Source organism: Oryctolagus cuniculus, chromosome 8, assembly GCF_051225735.1.
Source record: "Oryctolagus cuniculus isolate XC-2025 breed Fujian yellow rabbit chromosome 8, ASM5122573v1, whole genome shotgun sequence".
Lineage (NCBI taxonomy): Eukaryota > Metazoa > Chordata > Mammalia > Lagomorpha > Leporidae > Oryctolagus > Oryctolagus cuniculus.
The window spans coordinates 125,391,594-125,417,942 of NC_142874.1; the positions used below are offsets into that span (position 1 = coordinate 125,391,594).

The 26,349-nt window shown below is 38.2% G+C and overlaps 1 protein-coding gene across 5 annotated transcripts; it reads right to left on the reverse strand.

Annotated features, from left to right (window-relative positions):
* Positions 1-13,269: 13,269 nt before the first annotated feature.
* LOC100338508 (UDP-glucuronosyltransferase 2B17) lies at positions 13,270-23,888 on the reverse strand. Of its 5 annotated transcripts, none has more exons than XM_002717129.6 (6): positions 23,119-23,888; positions 21,559-21,707; positions 19,741-19,872; positions 17,435-17,522; positions 16,377-16,596; positions 13,270-13,782 (listed from the first exon to the last, which is right to left on the reverse strand). In XM_002717129.6, the coding sequence occupies exons 1-6, from the start codon at positions 23,840-23,842 to the stop codon at positions 13,503-13,505; spliced, it is 1,593 nt and encodes a 530-aa protein (XP_002717175.3). In that variant the 5' UTR covers positions 23,843-23,888; the 3' UTR covers positions 13,270-13,502. The 5 variants fall into 5 exon arrangements, 4 of the variants coding, with proteins under 4 accessions (XP_002717175.3, XP_089158802.1, XP_069904166.1 ...); XM_070048065.2 differs by having other exon boundaries at positions 13,640-13,782; positions 16,517-16,596; positions 23,119-23,880; XR_016212133.1 differs by having other exon boundaries at positions 13,643-13,782; positions 16,377-16,465; positions 23,119-23,880.
* Positions 23,889-26,349: the final 2,461 nt, after the last annotated feature.

Genomic DNA, 26,349 nt, shown 5'->3' on the forward strand with positions numbered 1-26,349 from the left:
TGGCAGAGCAGCTCCACTGTAGGTAGCGCACAGCCTAGACAACCATGCTCCTTCTGGCTACAGCTCCTACTTGAAAGTTATGATGTTGGTTATAACCTGTGTGGGCCCGATTGAGTATGTAAGTCCTCCATTCTTTCTCACATAGCCCTACCTTGTGTTTCACAGGCTAAAATACTGACAGCTAATGCTAAGAAGAGTCCCCCTTCTTCCAGCCAGCGCAGCCCTAACACAGCCCTTCAGTTCCTTCACAATACCCTGAATTTCCAAGTACCTATAGCTAAGCTCTTCATAGGCTGATGGTTCCATGTTGAAAGTGACTAGAAACCTACTCCTCCAGCAGGGATATCATTCACAGAGATATCTATTTGTTCATTCATACCTATTTGATTGCTCATGAATATATTTGACTGCTCATGAATACCTATTTATTCCTTAATTCCTGCTTGTTTTTTAATATCTATTTTCATAATGAATTTGGCACTTCTACATGGGAGACAGTGTCCCAAGTGCTTGAACCCTCATCTACTCTCTCCAAGGTTGCACATTAACAGCTGCATTGGAAATGGGCTAAGTGGGAGCTGATCTGTATACTATGATGTGGGACATAGGCACCCCATGCTAAGACTAAACTGCTGCGACAAGTGCCCAATTCAGCCCTGCATTCTTTAACAGTTGCTAACAGTTATTCCAAGAGTACTGAGAAATACATCTGAAATAATAACAAGGCTTCTGCCTTGGGTAATTTTGGCTTCCACCACAGACAGCTAGGGCACTGCCTCAGGAGAAGTTACAACAAAAATATGAGGAAGAGATAAATATCTATTTAATACAAGTGTATATCTAATGGACTCTCTGTTCATATTATAACTTATGGTCTATAAAGCATATTCTCTTATCTAACAAAATGACCAAATATAGGTAATGTCTTCACTTCTGTTTTTTACTAGCACTTTGGGGAAAGCAAAGCCTAGTCCAGTGCCAAGATCTACTCCTATCAGGAACAATTTGTAGCGTCTCTTCTCCCTCCCTGCCCCCCACCTCCCTACCCTACCAGGATATTACTTTCTGTCTCGTTTGCAAGCTAAGTGCAGTGCCTTTAAACCAGAGAAAGTGCTGCCTAACCATCTTGGTCTCTACTTCTTTTGCTTGCAGACAAGTGTTTTTACTGATATTATATGCTTGAGAAGGGGCAAAAGTGATATAATCATTGCTGTAATACCCCCATATCCACTCACTCCTTAAGTCAATGACACCTTAAATGAGCACATGCATACATCTGTTTGACAACTCCAATTATCTTCCATACCTAGAAGGGAGTCCTTTGAATGATATAAATGATATAAATCTGTTCTATTTTAATATACCCCTGTAATTTCCACAGGGCTATGCTCATTTGACCAGGCATTTAATAGAACATATTATCATTTACTTTCCACCTGAGTCTATGGCTAGATCATTGGTTATTTTCTATGAATCAATAAAAATGAAAATGCAGGAGATAAGGGCCCCTGCTTCCACGCAGCATTTAAAGCCACCACCTGCATTGCCAGAATCCCATACATGCGCATTTTTGTATCCAAGCTGCTCCACTTCCCATCCAGCTCTCTGCTATGGTCTGGGAAAGCCCTGCTATTGCTTGGGAAAGCCATGCACCCCAAAAGAAGCTCTTGGCTCCTGGCTTTGGATAGCCTCAACTCCTGCCTTTGTGGCTATTTAAGGAGTAAATCAGTGTTTGGAAGATCTCTCTCTCTCTCTCTCTGTCTCTCTCTCTCTTTTGTTCTATGCCTCTGCTCCTCTGTAACACTGCTTTTCAAATAAATCATATTTTTTTCGAAAAAATGCAGGAGATTTTATTGTTGTTCAGCTTTTCAATCACTGCTAGAAAAACGGGATTTTATTCAGCCCAATGTGCTGAATTGTTTCCAACATTTCCGATCATAATAAGATCTTTCTAAATGGGATGCTGTCTGTTCCTTGCCATCCACAAAATCTACAGCTCTTTCTTCATCAGTTGGGAGCTGTTTTGGGGAACCGCACAGTGTAGAAGTTGCTCAAATAGTTCCAAAGTTAAGTAAGGGATTCCCTGCTTATGGGTATCTCCTCCTTGTATCCCCAGGTAGCCTGGTCCTGTAAAAAGTTCATTTTTTCCATACGTAGATATGGAGCTCTTCTGTATACTGCCGTCCGTGTTAGAGTGTTTCTCTGGAATACCAGAGACAGCATATATATTTCAGGTTTCAAAATCTTTTTACATCCTACAGACATTAAGTGTAGCTTCAAGTGTTATTCCATAGATAGGTAGTAAAGGTCTCCCAAATGAAAATTTCTGAGGCTGAAATCTCAGAAAGTGAGAAGTGGAAGTGCTCATAGACTTGCCATAAGCTCCAGTCTATGTTCCTTATGGGACTATCACATAGATAATTTGTTCTTACCAGCACATCAGTTCCTATTCTGAAATTTTTTTGGTTTGGACGATCATACAGGTTCTAATTTAACGAGTCCAGTATAGACTGGAGGGTAGATTTGCATGCCTTCTGATTTACAATACTAAGTACAAGAAACATTGCTCAGAAAGATGTAAGCTCTATCTGTATAAAATAATTAGGTAACTGCAAAAACCACTTTACCTGAAACATGTTCAATTATATCAGCTCTCCTATAAATGTATCTTAATGATCAACTTTTACATTGCTAACTCTATACTCCATTTGGAATTTATTGGCATGTTTGGTTTTGTAATACCAGATAGAGTGTTCCCTTGTCAGATATATTAATCATTGCCATGAAACTTTTATGTAAAAAGAACACAACACCTTCATATTAAATCCATGTAAGCATTCCAAATTTATCAACTTACATTTTTGTATTCTGTCAATCTAATGCTAGCCTGTTAGATCACCCCTGATGGATACTGGTACCACAGTACATGTGGTTCTTCTGTCAAAAAAGTTTCAGGTATTTTCTCTCACCATCCTTTGATCGTTTAATCTACTTGTGTATATAGGATTTGGATGTCCAACAAGGACTTGAACCAACAGACCTTTGCCCATTTATCACGAACAATCTGCCTAAAGATCACTGCATTAAATTTTTATCTATGCTCTCATTAAAATCACTGTTTTCTAGTTTTTAAGTTCCATTAAATGACTATATATTAAGCTGATTGTTTGGGTCCTATAAGGTAGGGGTTACATTCAGAAGGTTGCATTTGTCTATCCAATATTTTGATAGTGTTATATTGAGATCTTTGTTTTATTTCCATCAAGTTCCATTTTAATCATCTCCTAATAACCATCTAAAGGTTCCCACCCTGGAAGAACAATTCCCAGTAATTTCCCTTTTCATTTTTCTTATAGTCATTTCACTATCAGTATTTTATTCATATACCTTACTTCTTAACTTCTTAATGTCTGCTTCATTTATTTGAAAGCTGATACAACAGACAGCAATACTTCAATAATTGCCTTTCTTAGCATCAGAGTTTCTTACTTTTAGGCACTTAAGTAATGATAAAATTCAGTTGAGTCAAAAGCATACTTTCTTTTGAAAATGAAGCTCTTCAAAATTGGAGCATATAAAATTTCTGACAAAGATGACCTTAGGTTGGCCCTTTGGATCTACGTCTCTAGTGGTGGCCATTTCTCTGATATTCAAATGCATAAGAATTGATATAACTACATTGGATTTTTGGTTTCAATATTGGCTAGTTCAGTTTTGGTTAGTGGAAGTCTATTCTCTTGCTCCCATATGTGCTCTTTGTCTGTTTACATTGTATTTACTTATCCGTGAAATAATCATGGGAGTGTCCTCTTATTTGGTTCCTCATCCATAGTATTTATTATTTTTTGTCAAATCAAATTCTAGGAACATATATCATTGATTTTGTTGAGAAACCCATAATTGTTAACCTGACTGACCATCTTCTTTGTGTTTATGATCCATTCATTTAAATTTAGGCATTTTTTTGCATATTATATTCTTTTGGTGCTTTCTGTAACAGTGGTTAAGATATATTTGTTATTTAAATGCTAAGTTCAAAGCTATAAATATTTATTTCCCAAACCTCTTTCCTACAGTGGCCTGCGAGCAATGTTATATGACAATTAATGAGCACATCTATTATTTGAATCTTTATTGTAGAGACTTTTTTTAAATAAAAGTAATCCTAGCTTCTTGGTGAAAAGATCCTTATTGGTCCTCAAGTAAGCAAAGTCCAGGATGAGTCCGAAGAGTCTTGTGCTATCTAAAAGTGAAAAAGCAATCAAATTCTAGGAATGTGTCAAAAAATATGACAGGCAATTATAAGGAATCCTCGTGAATCAAATTGGTATTAATTTGAGCAACAAAATAATGATAGCAATGGATTATAATTATAAATACATTTTAAAAAACAAATATAGAAACCATTTATAAATTTTAATATTTTGATAGAAAAAACAGGTCTTGAGCCTGTTTCTCCCTACCTCCAACAGTTCAAAAATACTCCAAGATTGCATGTATATTGTACATAGTGGAGAACGATTGGCTAATGCATTTTATGGATTAGGGGGCATCATGCCTCTGCATCACCCCTTCTTTTATCCCATTTATCTTCCTGAATTTGTGGAGGTATTGAATCTTGATGGTTTAGAAACACAGCTGACCAAGCTGTATTTCATGCTGCACAGGTTTCACCTGCTGGGAAGGAACCATATCTCCCCTACCTCTTACATCTTCCTGCTTCAGATGCTGGCAGGGTTGGGCCCTGAGGGGAGACTGGTTTTTCTGGATCTCTAAATATAGTTGGCTGGGTAGGTGAGTGCTTGTGTTACCAACTAGCTTTATTCATTATTTCAATATTAATATTGAGGGTCCTTGCTGTCTATTCAGATAAGAATTCTGAATAGCAGCTCAAGTAAACCAGGTGATATGGTAGTTTTGGCATTTATTCAATGAGAGAAATACACAGGAAAGTGAGTGCTTAATTTAGGGGCGAACAAAGTCTAGAAGTGCAAGCTGGGTCCATACCAGGCCGGGAGCCATTTGGAGCAAAGCATACAGTGGGATCAGCCCCAGGTGGGTAGCACAGATAGAAAAGCAGAGATTGGGCAACCAGAGGTGCAGGACAACAAGGGAGCTGCCCAGGTGTTCCAGGGCTTTTACTCACTTCCAAAGGGGTGTGGATACTTGTCTGATTGGCAGGTGGGCGCACAGGTAAGATTAGGCAGGGGGCAGGGTGAAGGCATGGAATCCAGCTCTCTCAAATCTAATCAATTTAATCAAATCTGCCTGCTTATATAACTTGTACTCAGGTTTCATGGACTTTAGTCAACCTTTCTCTGAAACTGCCTCTGAAGTGATCATTCAGATGTAGCCACCGAATCTTGTGTTTATGAAAATAGGCCACAGGTCCTGGAAGTGGACCAAATTTCTGAGTCAATACCCCTAGAGCAACCCTTTGCTTTTTGCTACAAACAGGGAGAATGGCTTACAAGGTTAGGGATTTTTAATACTAGAGCTCCTGCTAATAGCTCTTTAATCCTTTGGAATGCCTTTTGTAGCTTCCATGTCCAGCACAGTGGGTCGGTGTCGTTCATTTTAAAGCTTCAAATAAAGGTTCAGCTTTAACCTAAATCCTGGAATCTATTTCTATAGAATCTTATTATTCCTACAAATGTTCTTAGCTGTGGTGGCCCTATATAATAGAATACTTTCCTTTCTCTTGACTGAAAGAGCACACTTTCCTAGGGTCGGAATATATGCCAGGTAATCTACCTCTTGTTTAGAAACCTGAGCTTTTTTGCTGAAACACTCTTTGATTATTTTGCTAGATTCTGGGTTTAAGGAAATGCAGAAGAAAACATTCTTTAGATAAAATGCAATGAAATAAATGAAATAAATGCCTCAGTAATAGCCCTGAGGTCTTAAATCATTCTTTACTCTCCATTTAACTTTAAAACAGACAAGGTAGTAGTATAGCAGGGGGACTGAGATACTACCTAGAGTCCATATTTGAGGAACTTAATTAACATTAAGGAAGTACCTAAGGATAATAACAAATCTCTTTCAAGCCATGAAATTGAGCACCCAGACATAACTAAAACTTGTAAAGTTATTCTCTAAAAAAGGGGAGGTCAGCACTGTGGCACAGCAGGTTAAAGCCCCAGCCTGAAGCACCGGCATCCAATATGGGCAGTTCTAGTCCCAGCTCTGATGTAAGTTTGCTTATTAATATTTCTGAAATTAATAAGCTATGTGGGCTCTTGCCACGAATTCAGAGAAGAATTCTGAATACTGACTCAAAGAGACCAGATGACAGGGTAAGTTTTTAAGCTTTTTATTCAGGGAGAGAAATGCATAGGAGAGTGAGGGCTCTGTCTCAAGGGGAAAAGGAAGTCTGGATCCACACCGAGCAGAGAGTAGGCAAGAGCCACCTGCAGCAAGCGTTTGGTTATGAGCAGTTGCTAGCAGCTTATCACGAGCAGCAAAGTGAAGGCAGAGAGTGCAGGCTGTCCGAAGAACACATGTCCCAAAGGTGAGGGGAACAAGGGCAACAGGGTCAATAATGGTGAAAGAAGGGCTGGGCCTATCGTGTTTCAAGCCTTTTATCCACTTCCAAAGGGGAATGATTATGTGGCCTGATTGGCAGGTGTGCATACAGATGGGGTCAGATAGGAGGATGAGATCACACAGGGGACATGGCCTTCCAGCTCACAAATCTAATCACTTTTTCCCTGTCTGCCTACATCATTCCCCTCTTAGAGACTTTCCAGCCCTTAATCCTAAGGGCTGTTGAAGGGCGTAGAATCATATCTTCTATAGCTGCTTCCTGCTTATGAGGGGTGTAGCGCAGGCCCTGCCTGTCCTGGGTCTGGAAGTCTCTATCTCAGCTAATAAATTCACTTTATAAACTAGAGCAGTCTCAGTCACTGCCAAAGGCTGTGTCCCTTTATGGTCAGAATTTGTTGAGTTCTGAAACATGTAAGTTTGTTAATTAGCATAAGCAAAATCAGAACAAAACCAATTGTGAGTTGTGTGTGGCCTTAAGATGGAAAGGCTATCCTCATGTAGATCATAGGAATGGAAATTAAATCTAATTAATTCTAATTTCACTGAGGTAGTTGTTCTCAGTAGCACCTGGTAAGGTCCCTTTCACTGCTGTAACTGATCTGAAGTGGATCGTTCTATGAAGGGCTTGCTCAGGAATTTCTAATGTTGGAGCTTCTATTAAAAGTTCCCCTGTCCTGCACAGTGTGTCAGTGTCAGGGCCTTTTAAAGCCTCATACCAAGGCTTGCAATCCAATTCTTGGAATCCAGATTCCACAGAATCCTACCATTCCCAGAAATATCCTGAGTTGCCCTTTTACATAGAATAGCTTTCTTTTTCCCTTGACTGAGAAAGAACACTTTTCTGGAGTTAGAACATATGCCAGGTACCCTACCTCTAGTTTAGAAACCTGAGCTTTGTTTGGAAACTTCTGTATCATAACTTTCCCAGATTTTGGGTTTAGAGGAATGCAGAAGAAATTTTCCCCTAGGTAAAGGTTTATCACACAGTAAGATGCATTGAAACAACCATCTCATTAGTAGTCCTGAGGCCTTAACCCTCCTTCACTCTGTATTTGACCTTGTGTTAAAACATATGATATAGAAATGTCACAGAGAGACATGGATCCAAGAATTTATGTTTGAGACTTTAAAGAAACACTTAAGAATACAGCCAATGGAGTTTAAGACTTAGATATAACTAGACTTTCTGACACATAAGAATATAACATGTTAGAACAAAGTAAATGTTTGGGAACAAGTTTTACCATTAATGCTAATTCTGTAGTTTTTTGAGGAAAGAGGTCTTGATTGGGAAGTTAGTAGACACTTGTTAATTTAACAATCAGCACTCTTATGTATGATGTTAGTGACCACCCGAGGCTCTTGACATGAGCTGCCGAGGCTATGGAAGCCTTTTGAAACCACAAACTACATCAGTATTTAGACGAGGCCATAAACAAAGTGGAAGTTCTCTCCTCGCTTTAGAGAAAAGTACCTCCTTCTTTGATGACTACTTCTTTCCACTGAGGTCTCACCTAGGGAGGTTCTCCATGTAGGGTCACTTTTTGCACAAGTGTGCTGGCTTTCCATTCCTGGAATGCTCCTGTGGGTTTTTCAGCTGGAACAAGAATGCCTTTAGAGCTGACCCGGAGGTCACTGAGCATTACTTACAACAATTGCCATTCTATGAGTCTGCTGTATGGACTGCTTCCCACGTTGGAGCATTCTCTCCTCCTCAAGCCTATCTATATTATCAAAGAACACTTAAAATGATATTTTATGAACCATAATCCTCCACCTTGCGGCGCCGGCACACCGGGTTCTAGTCCCGGTTGGGGCGCCGGATTCTGTCCCGGTTGCCCCTCTTCCAGGCCAGCTCTCTGCTATGGCCAGGGAGTGCAGTGGAGGATGGCCCAGGTGCTTGGGCCCTGCACCCCATGGGAGACCAGGAAAAGCACCTGGCTCCTGGCTCCTGCCAGGATCAGCGCGGTGCGCCGGCTGCAGCGGCGGCCATTGGAGGGTGAACCAACGGCAAAGGAAGACCTTTCTCTCTCTGTCTCTCTCTCACTGTCCACTCTGCCTGTCAAAAAAAAAAAAAAAAAAAAAAAAAGATATTTTATGAACCAGATCATGGGGATTTGAAATGCCATACAAACTGTACCCTTAGAAGTAAGTCCATAGGAATGTATGCAGAACTATACAGCTCAACAGTCTCTTTGTAGGACCTAAGAAGCAGAGATAGATATGACGACCCACAAGCCTAATCATGTGTAAGCTTGTGACTTGGATACCTTGCACTAACTATAATTTTGACACCTTAGGTTCTACTTTTACACCCCAAATTGGGTCCATTATTTTACCCAGCCCACTGAAGGGGCTCCCTATTTCCACTAACTAGCATAAAGCCAAAGTAACATACAGAAATGAAAACAGAATGCTTCCTGGTCTGGGAAACAGCAGAAGGCCTAAGGGAAAACCACCTGATCTGCGATGAAATCTCAGAAGGCCACCTCTAGATCTGGGTTACGGAACCCCAGGAAGCCACCACCATGCCTGATATATGGAATCCCAGAAAGCTCAAGAGAACCAGTGTAAAACTAAAATTTAAAAAAAAAAAAAAACTGAAATTTAAAATTCTCATTGGAGCCTGCATTGTGGTGTAGCGGGTAAAGCCATAGTCTGCAGTGGCAGCATTCCATAGAAGCACCCGTTTGAGCCCTGGCTGCTCCCTTTCCAATCCAGCTCTCTTCTATGCCCTGGGAAAGCAGTGAAAGATGCCCCTTGTATCTGTGTGGGAACCCAGAAGAAGCTCCTGGCTCCTGGTTTTGGATCAGCCTAGTTCCTGTCCTTGTGGTCATCTGGGGAGTGAACCAGTGGATGGAAAACCTCTTTCTCTCTGCCTCTTCCTCTCTGTAACTCTGCCTCTCATATAAATAAATAAATAAATAAATATTAGGAAAAAATTCTCACTATTGGCCAGGCATTTAGCATATGATCAACTATGGGGGCCTCCATATTGTGTTGTTGGTGAGGTCTTTGGCCCATCTTCCCGTCAGGGCAGAAGTCCCCCTGGTGCTGCCACATTGGGGGTAGCATTTGTTGCCCACTTTGAAGTAAAGGTGGAAGTACCCATAGGGGCCACTGTCTTCTAAACCACGTTTTTACTGGAACTCATCATATGAGGTAAAAGTTCCACATCAAAAGGAAGAAGGAAAGAAAAAAGAAAAGAAAATGGAATAGACAGTAGTCTAGCATTAAGAGAGGTTCAATAATTCAGTCTCTGCTACCCATGTAAAAAATCTGGATTGCATTTCTGGCTCCTCATCTCTATCCACCCAGTCCCAGCCATTGTGAGAATTTGAGGACTGAAATATTAGATGGGAGCTTTCATAGTCTCCCTGTTTGTTTTTCTGTCCATCTGCCTACCTGTCACATAAATAAATTTAAAAACAAATTTTGATGGCCGGCGCCGTGGCTCAATAGGCTAATCCTCCACCTTGCGGCGCCGGCACACCGGGTTCTAGTCCCGGTTGGGGCGCCGGATTCTGTCCCGGTTGCTCCTCTTCCAGGCCAGCTCTCTGCTATGGCCAGGGAGTGCAGTGGAGGATGGCCCAGGTGCTTGGGCCCTGCACCCCATGGGAGACCAGGAAAAGCACCTGGCTCCTGGCTCCTGCCATCAGATCAGCGCGGTGCGCCGGCTGCAGCGGCGGCCATTGGAGGGTGAACCAACGGCAAAGGAAGACCTTTCTCTCTCTGTCTCTCTCTCTCACTGTCCACTCTGCCTGTCAAAAATAAAAAAAAAAAAAAAAAAAATTTTGAAAGGGACCAGATTTCAAAGGTAGCCTCGTACAAATGATGGACTTGATTCTTTTTTTTTTTTTTTTTAATTTTTTAAAATTTTTTTGACAGGCAGAGTGGACAGTGAGAGAGAGAGACAGAGAGAAAGGTCTTCCTTTGCCATTGGTTCACCCTCCAATGGCCACCGCGGCCTGCGCACCGAACTGATCCGAAGGCAGGAGCCAGGTGCTTCTCCTGGTCTCCCATGGGGTGCAGGGCCCAAGCACTTGGGCCATCCTCCACTGCACTCCAGGGCCACAGCAGAGAGCCGGCCTGGAAGAGGGGCAACCGGGTCAGAATCCGGCGTCCCGACCGGGACTGGAACCCAGTGTGCCGGCGCCACAAGGCAGAGGATTAGCCTAGTGAGCCACGGCGCCGGCCAATTCTTTTTCATTTTGGTCATTACACACTGAACATTATTATTGGTAAAGTTACTAGTTAACATTTTACCTTTTTGTGATAATATCTTTCGTGTGTACTTGCCCTCAAGAATCTTGACAGAAACTCCCTGATTTCTGTGTTCCTCGCTAACATTGTGATGACATCAGAACTCTGTGTTGTGCCAGTTTAGTATCTATTTGTTTTTTATCAGAATGTTAACACCAAAGTTATTATCAATCACAAGCATTTATCATTTTAGCATTTATCATGTGTATCTTTGTTGAAAAAGTGATTGACCAGAGCCATTCTGACCGCTTACTTTTCACACAGGAAGCGTCTGTACTCAATCTTAAGCAGAATAAAAGAGGCTCAGTCAGTATGTGCCCACTATTAGGACGTTTCCTTCTAACCTCTCACTGAAGCCAAGCAAGGGCTGATGCAATCATAGTGGCCCTATCTTCTGTCAGCTCACTGACCATTGGTCCCAGGGAAAAGAGCGCAACTCCCTTTTCTCTAGAGCTCAGCACAAAGTTTTCCATTTCCTGTGAAGAGAGGACTTGCTCCTTCACAAAAGGGCAGCAGCACAGCAAATACTAGTGAAAGGACTGATGCCAACAACTAAGGAGTGAAAGTTAAATATTATCAGAGTATTAGAGTGTTGGTCACTGTTCAGATCTGCACAATTCTGGCTGTTGCAGCCATCTGGGGAGTGGACCAGCAAATGGAAGACATCTCTTTCTCTCTCTCTCTCTCTGCCTCTGCCTCTCTAAAATTCTGCCTTTCAAATAAATAAATAAATCTTAAAAAAAGAAGCCTAAGAGGAATGGAGAATGAGCTGAAAGGAAAGACTTTTCCAAATAGCACCATCTCAGCAGTTAGGAGTTATTATAATTCAAATTCCACATACATTCCAATGGGAAAGGGCTTGAGCAGGAAGAAGGGAATTACTTTGCTCTATTTTTAGGGATAAAGTTACCTGGAGGCTGCATGTGAAATCAGAGATGACCCCCTAAAATTCATACAAAAATGTGGCCCTTAAAATTCCCCAGAAGTGCCATCTGGGGTGCCACATATGCTACAGGAATTTGGGGTGCCATATGATATCACCATATACTTATTAATAAATCCTCAATATTAATAAGCATGAGAGGGATCTTTCCTAATATTTAGAGAAGAATTCTAAATACTGGCACAGTTAAATGTGGCAGCATGATATATCTTAAGCCTTTATTTAGTGAGAAAGATGCATAGAAGAGTGAGAGCTTTATTTAAGAGAGAGGTAAATCTGGGTTCATACCAAGCACCAAGAACCAGCCACGTGGAGGAGCATCTAGGCCAGGAAGCCTAGGGCAGGTGGCCAGAAGGCCAAGCGTCCTGGAGTTGCAAGGCTATAGCAAGCCCCCTCCTGGCAAGAGGCCAGGGAAGAAGAGAAGTGCGGGACATGCTATGTCCCAGGCTTTTAACCCACTTCCAAAGTGGAGTGGTTAATTAACCTGATTAGCTGGTGCACACCCAGGTGTGGTCAGGTAGGGGGATGAGGTCACACAGGGGCATGCTGAAGGTATCAGGTAGGGGGTGAGGTGACAGATGGGCGTGGCAAGGCTTGGTCTTCCAGCTCACAAACCTAATATATTTTAACCTGTATGCTTGCCTACTTCACATGCCCAGTAAAAGCCAATCAGAAATACTAGTTTCCAAAGCCAAATGGAAAAGTGAGTCATTTTCATGTTTTCTACTCATTGAATAACTTCTATGGAAAAAGAATAAAACTACAAAATTATGAGCCAAAATGAAGTTAAAGTTTTGTGTGTTATTGAAAAAATAACAATGAGATTTTTTTTTCATTTTCAATTATCTTTTTTTTTTTATATGATTCTTTTTGGCAGGCAGAGTGGACAGTGAGAGAGAGAAAGAGAGAGAAAGATCTTCCTTTTCCGTTGGTTCACCCCCCAATATCTGCTGCGGCTGGCCCACTGCGCTGATCCTAAGCCAGGAGCTTCTCATGGTCTCCCATATGGGTGCAGGGCCCAAGGACCTGGGCCATCCTCCACTGCACTCCCGGGCCACAGCAGAGAGCTGGACTGGAAGAGGAGCAACTGGGACAGAACCTGGGGTGCTGGTGCCGCAGGGGGAGGATTAGCCTACTGAGCCCCAGCACCAGCCACAATGAAATTTTTTTAAATTACAACATTTGAGAGAGAGAGAGAAAGAGAGACAGAATTTTCATCTCCTAGTTCACTCAGTAAATATTTAAAATAGTAGTGGCTGTGCCAGGATGAAACCAGAAACCAGGAACTCATTTCAGGTATAACACAAATGCTGCATGAACCCAAGGAGTCCCATCAGCAGAAACTGGAATCAGAACTGGAGAGGCCAAGGCTCAAACCCAGGCATTCTCATATTGAATGTAGGCATTGAACCTCTGTGCAAAACACAGGAAGACTAAATTCTTTGTGGTCATGTGTCCATGAAAAATCTGTGAATCATTATTCAGCTTATTTAGTATTAAAAGAGAAAGTGAAATGTTGCATAATTTTTTATTTGCCATAGATTGCTTTCTTTGGCCTGAGATATTTCTAATTTTTCAAAAGTTATTAATTCCTGGGAAACAAATTTGTACTTGACAAGGTAAATTGCAAAAACTAGTTTTGTCACAGGAGGAAAGGAACCTTGCATCACAGTTTCTTCTGCATTTTGTGCCTTTCAATTAGAGAACTCCCAAATATCAGGACTCTCAGCATCAGACTTAGGTAGAATCATTCCTTTTTGTTCTTCTTTCCAGTTTTAACAAACATTTTGTATGAAAACAGACAACACTCTAGGATTATGAACACTACAGTTCCCACACAGGCCAGCAGGAACCCAATCACATCCAGAGAGTGGTACTGGTACCAGGTGAGGTCGTGGGCTGCAACCCTAAGGTGCTTGGCCCCTTTGTGGCGCATGACATACTCGATCCAGAAGACTGCCTGATCCAGGGGCTTCATGGGTTGATCATGGTGAATTCTTGATAACCTCATAGCATTCTCTTTATATCTATAGGAGAGAATAAAGATATCAACATTAAGAGGAAGTTAATTTGCTCAAGCACAACAAGTCCAAGGATACTAGTATTACAAGGAAGTCAATCTGCCTAAGTATATCATGTCCATATCATTTTTATGAAAAGTGCCATGAATCATTCCACAAATACACAATAGAATTGCTATATAGTTGGTGCAATTTTGCTGATAACCTCAGAAAATGTTTCAGGCTTAATTGAAATTTTCTTATTGAGAAATATTTTCCAAGGCAATAATTGAAAATTGGGAGTCAAAGTTAAATGTTCCTTCGCTGAGTAAATGGTAATGTGTTACTCAATGTTCAACTGAGATTGTGAAAAAGCGATTTGAGAACAATCGACTTGAAGCTTTTAAAGAGAAATTATTTCATGGTGGGTGAAATACCTCTAAACTGAATGGTCACCTTAAAAGATACCTTTCCTGGTTACATTAGCATAGCAGTCCTAGCCAATTGTAATATTTAGTGTTTACTTTGCTATTACTTTCCTAACATTTTAAAACATACTGCATTTCCTATAGTAAACATATGATGCCAGCATGAAATATCTAAAAAACTGCACATATCCTAAGCGAACAGCTGGAAAGTTTATAATTAAGTTGAAAATTGTGACAAAGTGAGAATGTCAATGTACCTACTAATCAGCTCATGGTCTAGGATGGCACATCTTCACTCCTCAGGAACCATTTCATTCACTAATCCTGTTCCCAACTTAAGCATTTTGCTGACTTGTAACACCATATATTTATTCTTCTCCTCTATACATTGGAATCATACGGTATGTACTCATTTGTCTCTGACTTTTGTGTAAGATTTGTTTAACTCTGTTGCTGTACAATATTCTATTGTAAAATAATACCAGGGATTATCTCTTCATTCAATACTTGATGGGCATTTGGTTTATCAAAAAGATTTTCCCATGGGTAATAACTCTGTTATGAAAATTCTTGGGCATGTCTTTTGGTTTTCATAGACATATTTTCTAGTGGATTTTTACATAGTATTGGGATTGCTGAAGCAAAGGGACACGTGTGAGTTCTTTGCTGTTTATGAAAAACAAAGCAGATTCCAACATTTCCAAAAACCACAGATTTTTTTCAGTTTCTTTTTCTTATTTTAAAAAATGCATTTAAGTTATACAAGTTTCATGTATTTCATATACACAGATTTAGGAACATGGTGACATTTCAGGATCTCCTCTCCCTCCCAGCCATATCCCATCCCTTCTTCCTCCTCCCAATCATATTCATAGAGTTTTTTAATCTACGTTCTTTGCATTTTTTTTCTTTTACTTACAACATAAGCAGATCATATACTCTTTATTGCTTGAATAGTTTCAAATTTGATGAGGCTTTAAAATGAATATCATTTGCCCAATTCTGGTAGCTATTTTGATGGCTCATAAAATGTTTATTCCCAGTTGAAATATAGATCATATAGGTTATATGTGTTTATTTTGTTCTTCAAATCTCTTATTTAAGTTTTCATATGGTAGAGAAATCCCACCTGCAAGTTCTAGCCAAAGCTGGAGTCAGATATTCAATCCAGACCTACCACCTGTGATGCAAATACTTGAAGTATCATCTGTTGCTTCCCAGGGTATAAATTAGCAGCAATGCTGGAATGGAGATCGTGAGTGGGAACTGAACCTTGGCACTCCAATATAAGACACTGGCATCTCATGTGGCCTCAATGGCTAGACTAGAGACTTATCTTTATGTTGTCATCTTTTAATTAATTAATTTTAGCTTTTTCTGTTTTTAAAAGATTGATGTAATTCATACATTCAATTCCAAGTTTTGATGCATTCACATTAAATCTCCATTTCCATTCCATATTTTCTTTTCTATCTAGGTACAAACTTGTGTTTCTTTTATTATATACTTCCAAAACTTTTAAAAATCAATCTCATAATTTATTTCTCCACTTTTTTGTTTATAAATATATTTTACAGTGTTCCTTTATGTGATACCCTCCTTATATGGTAATAATATTATAGTATTAATTCACAGTATTAATGACTGTTAAGTTGAGGGTGGTCATGCTACGTACTGCATATCACACAGCATCATTTACTTTGGAGCATGACAAAAATTAATTCTTAAATGTTTTCTCATCAGTTATCGCAAATCCTATTTTTTCAAGACAGTGAAAAAAATTTTACAATAGTATGTATTTCACAATATTATAAGTCTGTCACAATAATGATAAAATTTTGAGCAAAAAGACTTATATTTCCAGAAAATTCAGGTAAAGAATTAAAATATTTCATCATGTTCCTTTGGTTTATCATTCTTTCCTGTGTGTATTCTGCCATACTTAAAGATAATTCCCTATTTATATAATTAACTGCATAGGTTCAATATTTCTTGTATGCGCCAAAATTGTTTAACTAATTGATTATCCCTTAAATCTATGAGGTCAAGTGTGTTGTTGTTAAAAACAGAATTCAAATAGGATGCATCCTTCACACTCTTTCAAAATTATCCTCTTCAATAAGTTTGGAACTCATACTGATGACTAGAAACCATGTAGAAATACTACCTAAAAAAATGAACATTTATACTCACGATGGATTGTAAATGACTGTCTTCAATGCATTGAGTAAGTCTGTACTTGTCATTGTGTTAAAATCCAGTCTCACAGCTGCTCCCTTGGCCTGCATATGAACAATGTTATCAGGTTGATCCGCAAACAAAGGAATGCCTACCATAGGGATGCCATGGTAGATCGCCTCATAGATGCCATTGGTGCCACCATGAGTTATAAAAGCCTTGGTTTTTGGATGACCTATGGTTTGGTGAATTTCAGAAAATTGTTAATCATGAGTCTTTGCAGTGAAATGAGAAGTATGTAATACAAGACTTCAAAATGGGTGGTGTTTTCTAGATAACAGATTATATTAGACATGACTGAACATTGAAAATAACTTCATTTCTCAGAACAAGAGGCACTGAAGTCCACTGGAGAGGCAAATGAAAGTCACATAGGAGATGTGAATATAAGCTAGCCAAATAGACAAAAATGAGAATACTTTGTGTAACAGAAGCAGAATACTAGCATATTAGAACATTTTCTCTTGATAAAATTGTGAAGTTATTGGGCCTGAAAGTTGGGCATTCAAGTACACAAGTACTGGTGAAATCAGAAAAAGAGAGGCTACAATTCATCATGAAATGTGTTATCATTTTCTGAGAGATATTATGAATTTACTTTCATAGAAAATTCACTTGTAATCAAAGAAGAGTTATTATTTTTCAGTGACATTGAAATGCTCCTGAATAGCAGAAAATGTGACAGCTGTAGATATAGGAGACAGTAGGTCAAGTGTGAAATAGGAGATAACTGTTGGAAATTATCTAAAAAATTATCTGACAGAAACAATTACAGCTGATTTAATGATACTTTAATTCTTGCCATAAAGATTATGAGTATGTGCACTAAAATATCAAAATATAAATTTTTATTGTATATCATTTTTCATTCTTAGGACTAGAAAATAAAGACATAATCACTTTATAACTAACTATTTTAATAATAAATGTTCAGCAGAATTGCTTCCTATTGAATTGTTTTCATTTTTATTGATTGTCATTCATAATTTCGTGTTTTTTCTTCAGGGTCTTACCTAGTAAATCATTCTGGGGGATCCACTTATACAGTCGGGTATTGGATCCTAAGGAACTTGGCTTCTGGCCATCAAATCTCCAGAAAATCTCGTAGGTAAAGAAAATACCTCATACCATTAGTGGAAGTTCAAAGATACAACATGTCTGAATTTTCAAGAACTTAAGACTTCATCTAATTGAACACCTTCCAAATACAGATAAAGTATTGAAGAAAAGATGTTTGAGGTAAGAAAATTATAAAGTTGTTGCAAACAGAATATCTCATTTTTCATGAATGCAGTGCAATCATGATCTTCATTCATAGAAGCTTAGAGCAATGTGATTATCAGTCACAAAAATCAAGTGTTTTATAAATTCTTAAGGAGTCGATGTAATTTTAGTGTGGAAAACTGAACCTAATTAAAAAAAAAAGCTTCACATTCATTGTTTTAACCCAGTTCTCATCCTCCAAAGCTAATATTGTCTTCTTCCATTCTTTTTGAGAGATACAAGAAAGAATTTACTTCCATCTGCTTCTTCCTCAAGTTATGTATTATAGTTTTAGTTTTCATTTGTTTACAAAAGATTATATATAATCAAACAGTTGTGAATATAAGTGACCAGTGAATTCTAAGTAGAAAGAATTTATAACCTCTTTTAAATTACAAATGATTAACTACCATGAAGAAAAGTTACACTTGACAGATTTCAACCTGAATCCGATGGTCTATCACTATTGCTGACTTAGAAATTCTTCAGGTATAAAAACCACTGTGTCTGTCAATGTAGGAACAATAATATGTTGTTGAAACTGTTGAAAAATTCTAAACTGTGATGCTACTAAATTTTGTTTAACAGCCTGATTACACTTTCATGATGCACTACAAGTCTTGATTGCAGTTACTAGCAAGGCCTTATAGACCAAAGCCATTTTCATGACTAGAATCAAATGAGGAACTGAATTTGTAATTCCCAAGAAATCCCCATAAAGCAGAATATAATTTATGAGTGCTCAACCTCTTTTTTCTCTATGGGTATTCTTTTTTAAGATTTCTTTTTTTTATTTGAAAATTAGAGTTACACAAAAAAAGGGGAGACAGAGAGAGAGAATCTTCCATCCTTATTTCCCAAATGGTCACAACAGCCAGGCATCCAGGGCTGGTCCAGCCCAAATCCTGGACCCTGGACCTCCATCTGGGTCTCCCATATGGGTGGCAGGGGCCCCAGTAGTTTAGCCATATCATACTTCTTTCTTAGGCTTATTGGAAGGAGCTGGATTGGAAGGAAAAGAGCTGAGACTACAATAGGCATTCTGATAGAGTATGATGGTACTAAGGGTGGCTTAACTCCCTGCCTCACAATGTTAACCCCTATTCTATAAATATTAAGGTAGCATTAGGTTCACAGTAAACAATTGCTTTAGACATTAGGAGAAGATACTATGCAGGAAACTAAAAGGTAGTTAACAAACAACTGAAGCCAACAGGCATATCTAAATATTAAAAATAAGTTACTAATACACATTTTGGAGTTAAGGGCATCTGAATCGTTTCAAATGCCAGACTTCTCATACTCCCTTCTCCTTCCTTAGTCTGGAGGAAGTGTTAATCTGATGTATTAAATGCAGCATCTTTGTGGGGTCACATTTTATAATCCATAAAGTCCACTTCCAGGGAGAGATACATCGCTATCCTTTCCTTACATCCTCCTGCTTGAGACTGGCAGGGGCCAGTTCCACAGCACAACCTGTTTTTTTCTCTTTCTCTAAATCTACTTGGCTCAGGGAGGGGGTGGGTATCTGCACTCAAGACTGGTGGACTTTAGGCAACGTTTTCTGCACTGACCTCTGAACAGCTCACTGAATAGGGCTTTTCCAACATTGGAAAATAGTCAGGATATCACAGAAAGCCTAAATTACATGATTCAAGTCTGCCTTTTGTCAGTAATAATCAACATTTTACTGCTTTCTGATAATGTTGTATGGAAAGAACAATGGCCCTAAGTGTGCTGAAGAAAAAAGGATCAAATACAGCAGAATTTGGTGATTTTTGTCCACTTGCCTACAATATCATGATATTACTAATATTTCATACTCTTCCCTGTTTATGTATTTCTTGCTCATCATAATGATGTTAACATTGATGTTTATCAGTCAACCAGTATCATTTTGGCATCCGTAATTTATATGTTTGTTTGAAATTATTTCAGAGATAAATCAGAGCTATTATAAGTTTACCTTTCACACAGGAAGGTTCTGTAATTAGATCTCTGCAAAACTTAACAAAATCACTCAGTAACTGCCCAACACTAAGGACTTTTTGCTAACCTTTTGTGGCAGCTGGGCAAGCGCTGATGCGATCACATTGGCCCTTTCCTCTGTCATGTTGCTGACCATGGACCCCAGGGAAAACACCACCACTCCCTCTTCCCCAGAGCTCTGTACAAAGTCTTCCATCTCCTGTGAAGAGAAAATTAGCTCTGTAACAAATGAGAAAACGCTAGCAAACAGAATCAATAAGAATCCTGCAAAAAACTTGAAAATCAAGGATATTAGAGTGGCCTCTGTTTTCAATTGACCCAAACACTTAAGTTCTCTGGGAGGAGATGTGTAATATGAAATAGATGGCTGGTATTATGCATTTGTGTTAAAATGTATGTGTCTTTATATAAGGAAGAAGCAAGATAGAGCCATTACACAATTTTTGAGGGAATTGGTGTTAGAAATTATACACAAATTCTCATTGTATTATTTGTTAAACACTAATACAGGATGCTTTGGAAGCATGCACCATGGGTCATTCGTTTAGCTTTGGTTCTAATTGCTAGAGTTCTATTAAATTACATGAATATATCCTAGGAAGGGAATCTGAAGATTCATTTTAGTTGGAGTCATTAATAGTTTCCTAGTCTCTTGATGAACACAGAGGAAATGCTACTTTTGGTTAGGATCGTTTTATATGTGTTTTTTTCAGTACTAAAATCATTCATTTCCCAACTTTTGATTGTCAGTTTTTCAAACTTTTCTGATATAATACCTCATAAAATGGAAGGTTAAGGTAACGACCACTTATGAGTCTTTTATTAGTAGTAGTATTTCCTTTGCAATAGTTCTAAGGATCCTATGTCCAGAGCCCTATATGTGTAGTTACACATTTGAGTCACCAATATTGGTGCATGTTTACAGATGACATAATTGATATAAATTTTTTCATTTTTACATGTTTACAAATGACAAATTCACATGTTTCTTTCACCTTTGGACAAAGAAATGTGGCATGTATAACTGATTGTGAGGGACCCTCTGCATCACCTCACATCCCAAAAAGGCTGCTTGAACCACAGTGGAAGGAGTCACCAAAGTCTTTTCCAATAGTCATTCTGTCAGCCTCTTAATTCTCTCACACCATGTAAGCTAGTGAGGACACGCTGACTTGAAATTATTTGAGGATTATTCTCATTTGTGATCCCCAATATGTGGTAAATTAAAATTAACTGCATTGTATACAAAAATTATTCCATATTTTCAATATACTCTCTCATCAAAAAGTGAAACGTAGGGCCAAAAGTTTCTGAAATGTCTTATCAGAATCGATTACTCATTTCTTTTTATTTATATTTTGAATTCCTAATTTTCTTTTTTTCCTTTGAACTAATGACTAAACCCTTCCAATCTGAAAAAAAAAATGTATCTCATGATCATAATTAGTGACAAAAGCTTCTTTTCTTTTCCTTTTTTTAAAGATCTACTTTATTTATTTCAAAGACGAGTTATAGAGAGAGGTAGAGACAGAGAGAGAGAGAGATGTCTTCCATACGCTAGCTCACTACTCAAATGGCCTCAATGGCTGGAGTTGAACCGAGCCAAAGCCAGGAGCCAGGTGCTTCTTTTGGGTCTCCCACGTGGGTGCAGGGCCCCAGTGACTTGGGCCATCTTCCACTGCTTTCCCAGGCACATTAACAGGGGGCTAGATCAGAAGTAGAGCACCCAGGACTTGAACTGGTGCCCGTATGGGAGAGGTCGTTTTACCCCAGTTCCAATATCTTTCTGTGAGTTAAACTCTCTGAATGCATAATGCAGAATTATTTCCACTAGAAACGTCAAGAACACAAACAACAACAACAAATCAGTGTAGCACAGCTTTACCTTAGGCAAAGGCTTGGCAGGTCTGCAATGGAGTCCTCCAACAAAATGGAAATTGGGTAAGAATGGGCGAGGAAATTCCAAATCCCAGTAGGTTCGGATGAGCCACATGTCAGCTTTTCTCATTGTCTCAGATAGTGTAGTGGGTCTTCCTGAACGAAAAATACAGAATTTATAGCACATGGGAAAAATTGTCATGTGAATATGCCAGTTAATGATCTTAGACAATTTTGAATTATGTAGCCAAGGTTGTTTAAATGTTCCAATTGGGGTTTAAAAAATCTGTATGTATCATATAATGCACATTATAATTTTTGTAGTTCTTAACAAGAGGTCTGGAAACATTTTATGCTAAGGGCTAATTATTCATAGGCCATTAAAAATTATAAACTGTAAAATTAGCCTGCGACAGATTTATTGAATGTTGAGACCATCCGGCAGTTGCTTTGGCAGGGACAGATGAAATGATTTTCCAGTTTTATAAAGCTTGCAGGCTGGATGCACCCCACTGCTGTACTTAAATAACTTGTGTGAGTCCTCTTTCATATATAATGTCACATCAGTATATTCTTCATCTCAAATATTTATGAAGATAAGCCAGCATGAAATTATGCAAATGAACATGCATTCTTTTTGTCTCTAAGGTCACAAAAATGACAAATATCAATTTAAAATCACTCTGACCTCCACAAGCAGTTTCCTGGAGGTACTTATTCTAATTTTCACAATTTAGTATGTTGATTCTTAATTGTGGAATTTATTTTTGAGGTTTTTTGAGGGTATAACCGAATTCCTAGTAATTAGCTACAATACATTTCACTCATATCAGGAGACTAATAACATTGCTTTACTTAAAATCAAAAATATTTGAATATAAAAGATGGAAACAACAAATTTACAAAATATGTGCTTGTACTCTACTGTAATGGGTATATCATTTATTATGAAAAATTATAACCATTAAAATACAGACTAATAACTTGAATGTATTCTCTTCAAAAGAGTTTAGGATATGAATTTAGGATGAGAATTCATGATACATTGAGGACATGAGAAACCTCGAATTACAGTTGTCTGCTGAGACAGAGACATGGATCACTCAAGTGTGAGTGATTCTCCATTGTAATATAGGACGATATTTCCAGTTCTAAATGAGCACATTGATCCATGGAACAGGAAACCATACCACATATATATATCCACTTGCAAGTAATACATATGTATATCTTTGATCTACATGGCCATCAAGACAATTAGTCATATTTAAAATTGCTATACTTACACATGAAAGAACATACATTCAAATGGATATGCATTTCTATAGAGAAGTCATTATTGGTTCAGTTTTCAAGGTTTTGATTTTCTGGAGTGTTTAGACACAGTTCTTACTGAACTTCTATGTAAGCTTTTCCAGAGTATTTGCAAGAATAACAGATCATTTTACATTTCATTTCATCATTTTACTTATAAAAACAAATTACTCTGATTTTATACTCATTCAAGCTTGTCTTCAAAGGCTATGGATGGTTAGGACTTCACATCGTCAATTAAAACATGACTTACCTAGAACTTCGCTGTAAAATTGATCCCACTTCTTCTCATTAAATGTTTGGAACCAAAAGTCAAAATAGAACACATATATCATATTTTTCACCCTCTCCATAAATGTCATTTGATCAGTTAATTCTGATAAAACAATGGGCACATAGGAAGAAGGGAACATGAGTCCTCCACTATACTTTTCATAGGTGTAGCCAGGAGTGAAGCGGAGACTGTACACAAAGGGTGCTTCCAGAAGCTCAGCCAACAGCTCACCACAAGGACCAACGGCATCCGCAAGAACAATGTCAAACCTTGAGTCTTGTAGTTTCGCCATGAGTTTCTTGTTCAAAACAACTTCTTTGCAAAACATTTCAATACGATCAGAATATTCCGAAAATATTTCTTGAACTTGTGAGAAATATTCCCAAAACGTCTGTTGTTTAAAATCATATGTCCATTTCCTGAGCCGACTTGTGAACAAACTCTTAAGATCATCTTTCATTAAAGATGTAGGATAAACTTCAAAGTTAATAGTTGATGTTTTGTTTGGATCCACAAGAATGGAAGCTGAAGATGTCAAAACAGTCACCTCATGGCCCCTCTGGATGAGCTCATCCAGGATGGTCTTCATATTAATCCAATGACTGTATTCTGTGGGCCACACCAACACCTTTCCACAGCTCCCAGAGCTGAAGCAACAACTCAGCTGCATTAGCAGAATAAGGGACTTCCATTTCAAAGACATTTTGGCTTAATGCAATGCTTCTGTCAAATTATTCTTCCCTTCTGACAGAGAGCATAGTTATATGCAAGGATAAATCCATCAGGAAGTTAAATTATAACTCTTGCACTTCAAAGCAAAAACATCATATGAACAATCTAACCATCTGGAAAGCAAGTGGGAAAACAAAATGCAGATGACCTTGTGTTACACAGTGTGTTAATATCTCATTTTGTTTGTGAGTGAAATCATCCATCTAAGACTGAATGGCCTTACATGTGCAAGTTACTTCCTTATAAAATATATTATATAATATTGTGGAGAACAGTAGTAACATGTTACAGGTTATTGTGTCTGTAATCTCTTTGACACAGAAATAGACCTCTCATGATGTATCATTAATGTGCCATAAATTTTTAATGTTTCTAATTAAATGTTTCATAGTATATTCTTAGAATTGTGAGATCTTCACATTAATCAATTTTAGAAGAGTTTCATCTCCTACAAAGAAACATTTTACCTTTCAGCCATCAACCACACCATAATTTCTGCCAAACCAAAGCCTTGGACAACTACTAATCCAACTTCTGTCTCTGCAGATGCCCTGTTCTGGAAATGTGTGGGTATATCCATTTATGGATTCTAAAATCTAGGAATATATGCCCGTATATACGGCTGTATATCTGCGCCTCACTTTACTAATTGCTGTAGATTTATAGTTGGCCTTGATATAGGAAGGATAATCCTTCAAATTTGTTCTTTTCAAGATTGGCTATTTCTAGGTACCTTGAATATCTTTATGACTTTTAGGATCATCTTGTCAATTTATGTGATAGAGTCAGCTAGAATTTTGATAGTGGTGGTGTATGCTACTACAACTGCATCAAGTATTTCAATCAACAAGTGTGAAATATATTTCCATTTACTTAGCCCACATCAAGGGTCAAGGGGATTCTGGCGAAACAGATTTAATAGGATTCTTGTTGAGGACTGACCACGATGATCAGACCACTGAGGGCATAGTAGGGAATGAAGAATCTGATCAGACATTGGGGATGCTTAGACACTGAGGAAGGGTAGATTTTAGGTAAATATTTTGCAAATTTCTCAATAAAGCTTTATTTCAAGAGAAAGTGCACAAATAGTCTAGAAGTTTGAGAAATGACTAAAGCCAATAAATGCAGCCCAGGCTAAAGTTGTAATCCAGAAACTCAATCTGCGTCTCCCAGGTGGATGGCAGGGACTCACCCACATAAGTCATCACTTACTACCTCCTAAGGTGCACATTAGCAGGAAGAAAGAATTGGACATGAGACTGGTACTCAAACCCAGGCATTTTGATATAAGATACAAGATTGTGGCTGAACTGACCTAACATGAGTTTCACTGAAGATTGGTCACTGTGATGAGACCACAAGGGATGGTGCAAAGTGAAGACTCTGCTCAGATACTGGAAGTGATCAAATATTGGGTTCTGGCCAAACTGACATAGAAGGTTTTTCTTGCTGATACTGAATTTCACAAGCAAGTATCCAAATGCACTTAAGAGAAGTTTTGAAAACTTGGTTTAAGGCCAAACAAGGCTCTGAGAGAGAGCAAGAAAAAGAGAGTGTGCTAAGAAGAGACAAAGAAACAGAGAAGAACAGAAGAAGACATGGAGGCAGAGGCAGAGACATAGAGAAAAATAAAGAGGACATTTTCCTTTTCTTGCTAAGTCTTGCAAGTTAAGTTTTGTTATGTCCAGGGTATTCTCTTGGTTAAGACAACCACAACTCTGGCCAAATTCAAGGGAAATTTGCGTGACTTGATGAGGGGATTCTACTATTACAAATATTTGTACTCATGTATACAAATCACCACCAGCAAAAGCCTTTGAAGTCACTAATACTGCTGTAAAAATCATCAAGTGTTGAGTGAAAACACAATGATTGTGAGTTTAGACTTTTACAGCAGTTAAAATATTTTAGTAATGTTGTATGTCATTTATTCATAGCTATTTTATATATGATATTGGTGCCCTAAAACATCCTAAACAGATAAAAAATACTGGATCAGACCTCGATCAATTCAAATAGATTAAATGACACTAATGAATTGATAATATGGTATCAAACCTTGGAACTTGATATTTTGGATCGATATCTTTATGTCACAAAAAGGTAGTATTTTAACCATACAACACATGAAAATACTTTGGTCATTTTAGCTAATGAAGTATATACATGAGACCTTAAAATTACTGCTATTCCAGAGTCCCAGTGTTCTTCAAAGTAATTTACCCTTTACAAAGAAATGTACAATCTTTAATTTTTTTTGGAACTTGTCTTTTCTTTTTTTCTATTTAACAGTATTACAGAGAAACCATTCAACCACATTGCTGGTGATGAATCCTTTCTCTCTAATGGCCAAATAACTTCCATGTGTTGATGTAGATAAAAATATTCTTTGATAGATATTTAAGTACTAGAGGAAACATCTAGTGCATACATATTATCAGGTTCAAGTATTTGCAAATGACTGGTTCCTAGATG

Excerpts from the sequence above, each read along its gene's own strand:
- LOC100338508 (XM_002717129.6), bottom strand. The coding sequence starts at position 23,842 with ATGTCTTTGAAATGGAAGTCCCTTATTCTGCTAATGCAGCTGAGTTGT. Across the intron at positions 21,708-23,118 it reads ATTTTACAGCGAAGTTCTAG|GAAGACCCACTACACTATCT; the intron begins GTAAGTCATGTT and ends TTTTTCGTTCAG. Across the intron at positions 13,783-16,376 it reads ACAGTCATTTACAATCCATC|ATATAAAGAGAATGCTATGA; the intron begins GTGAGTATAAAT and ends TCTCTCCTATAG.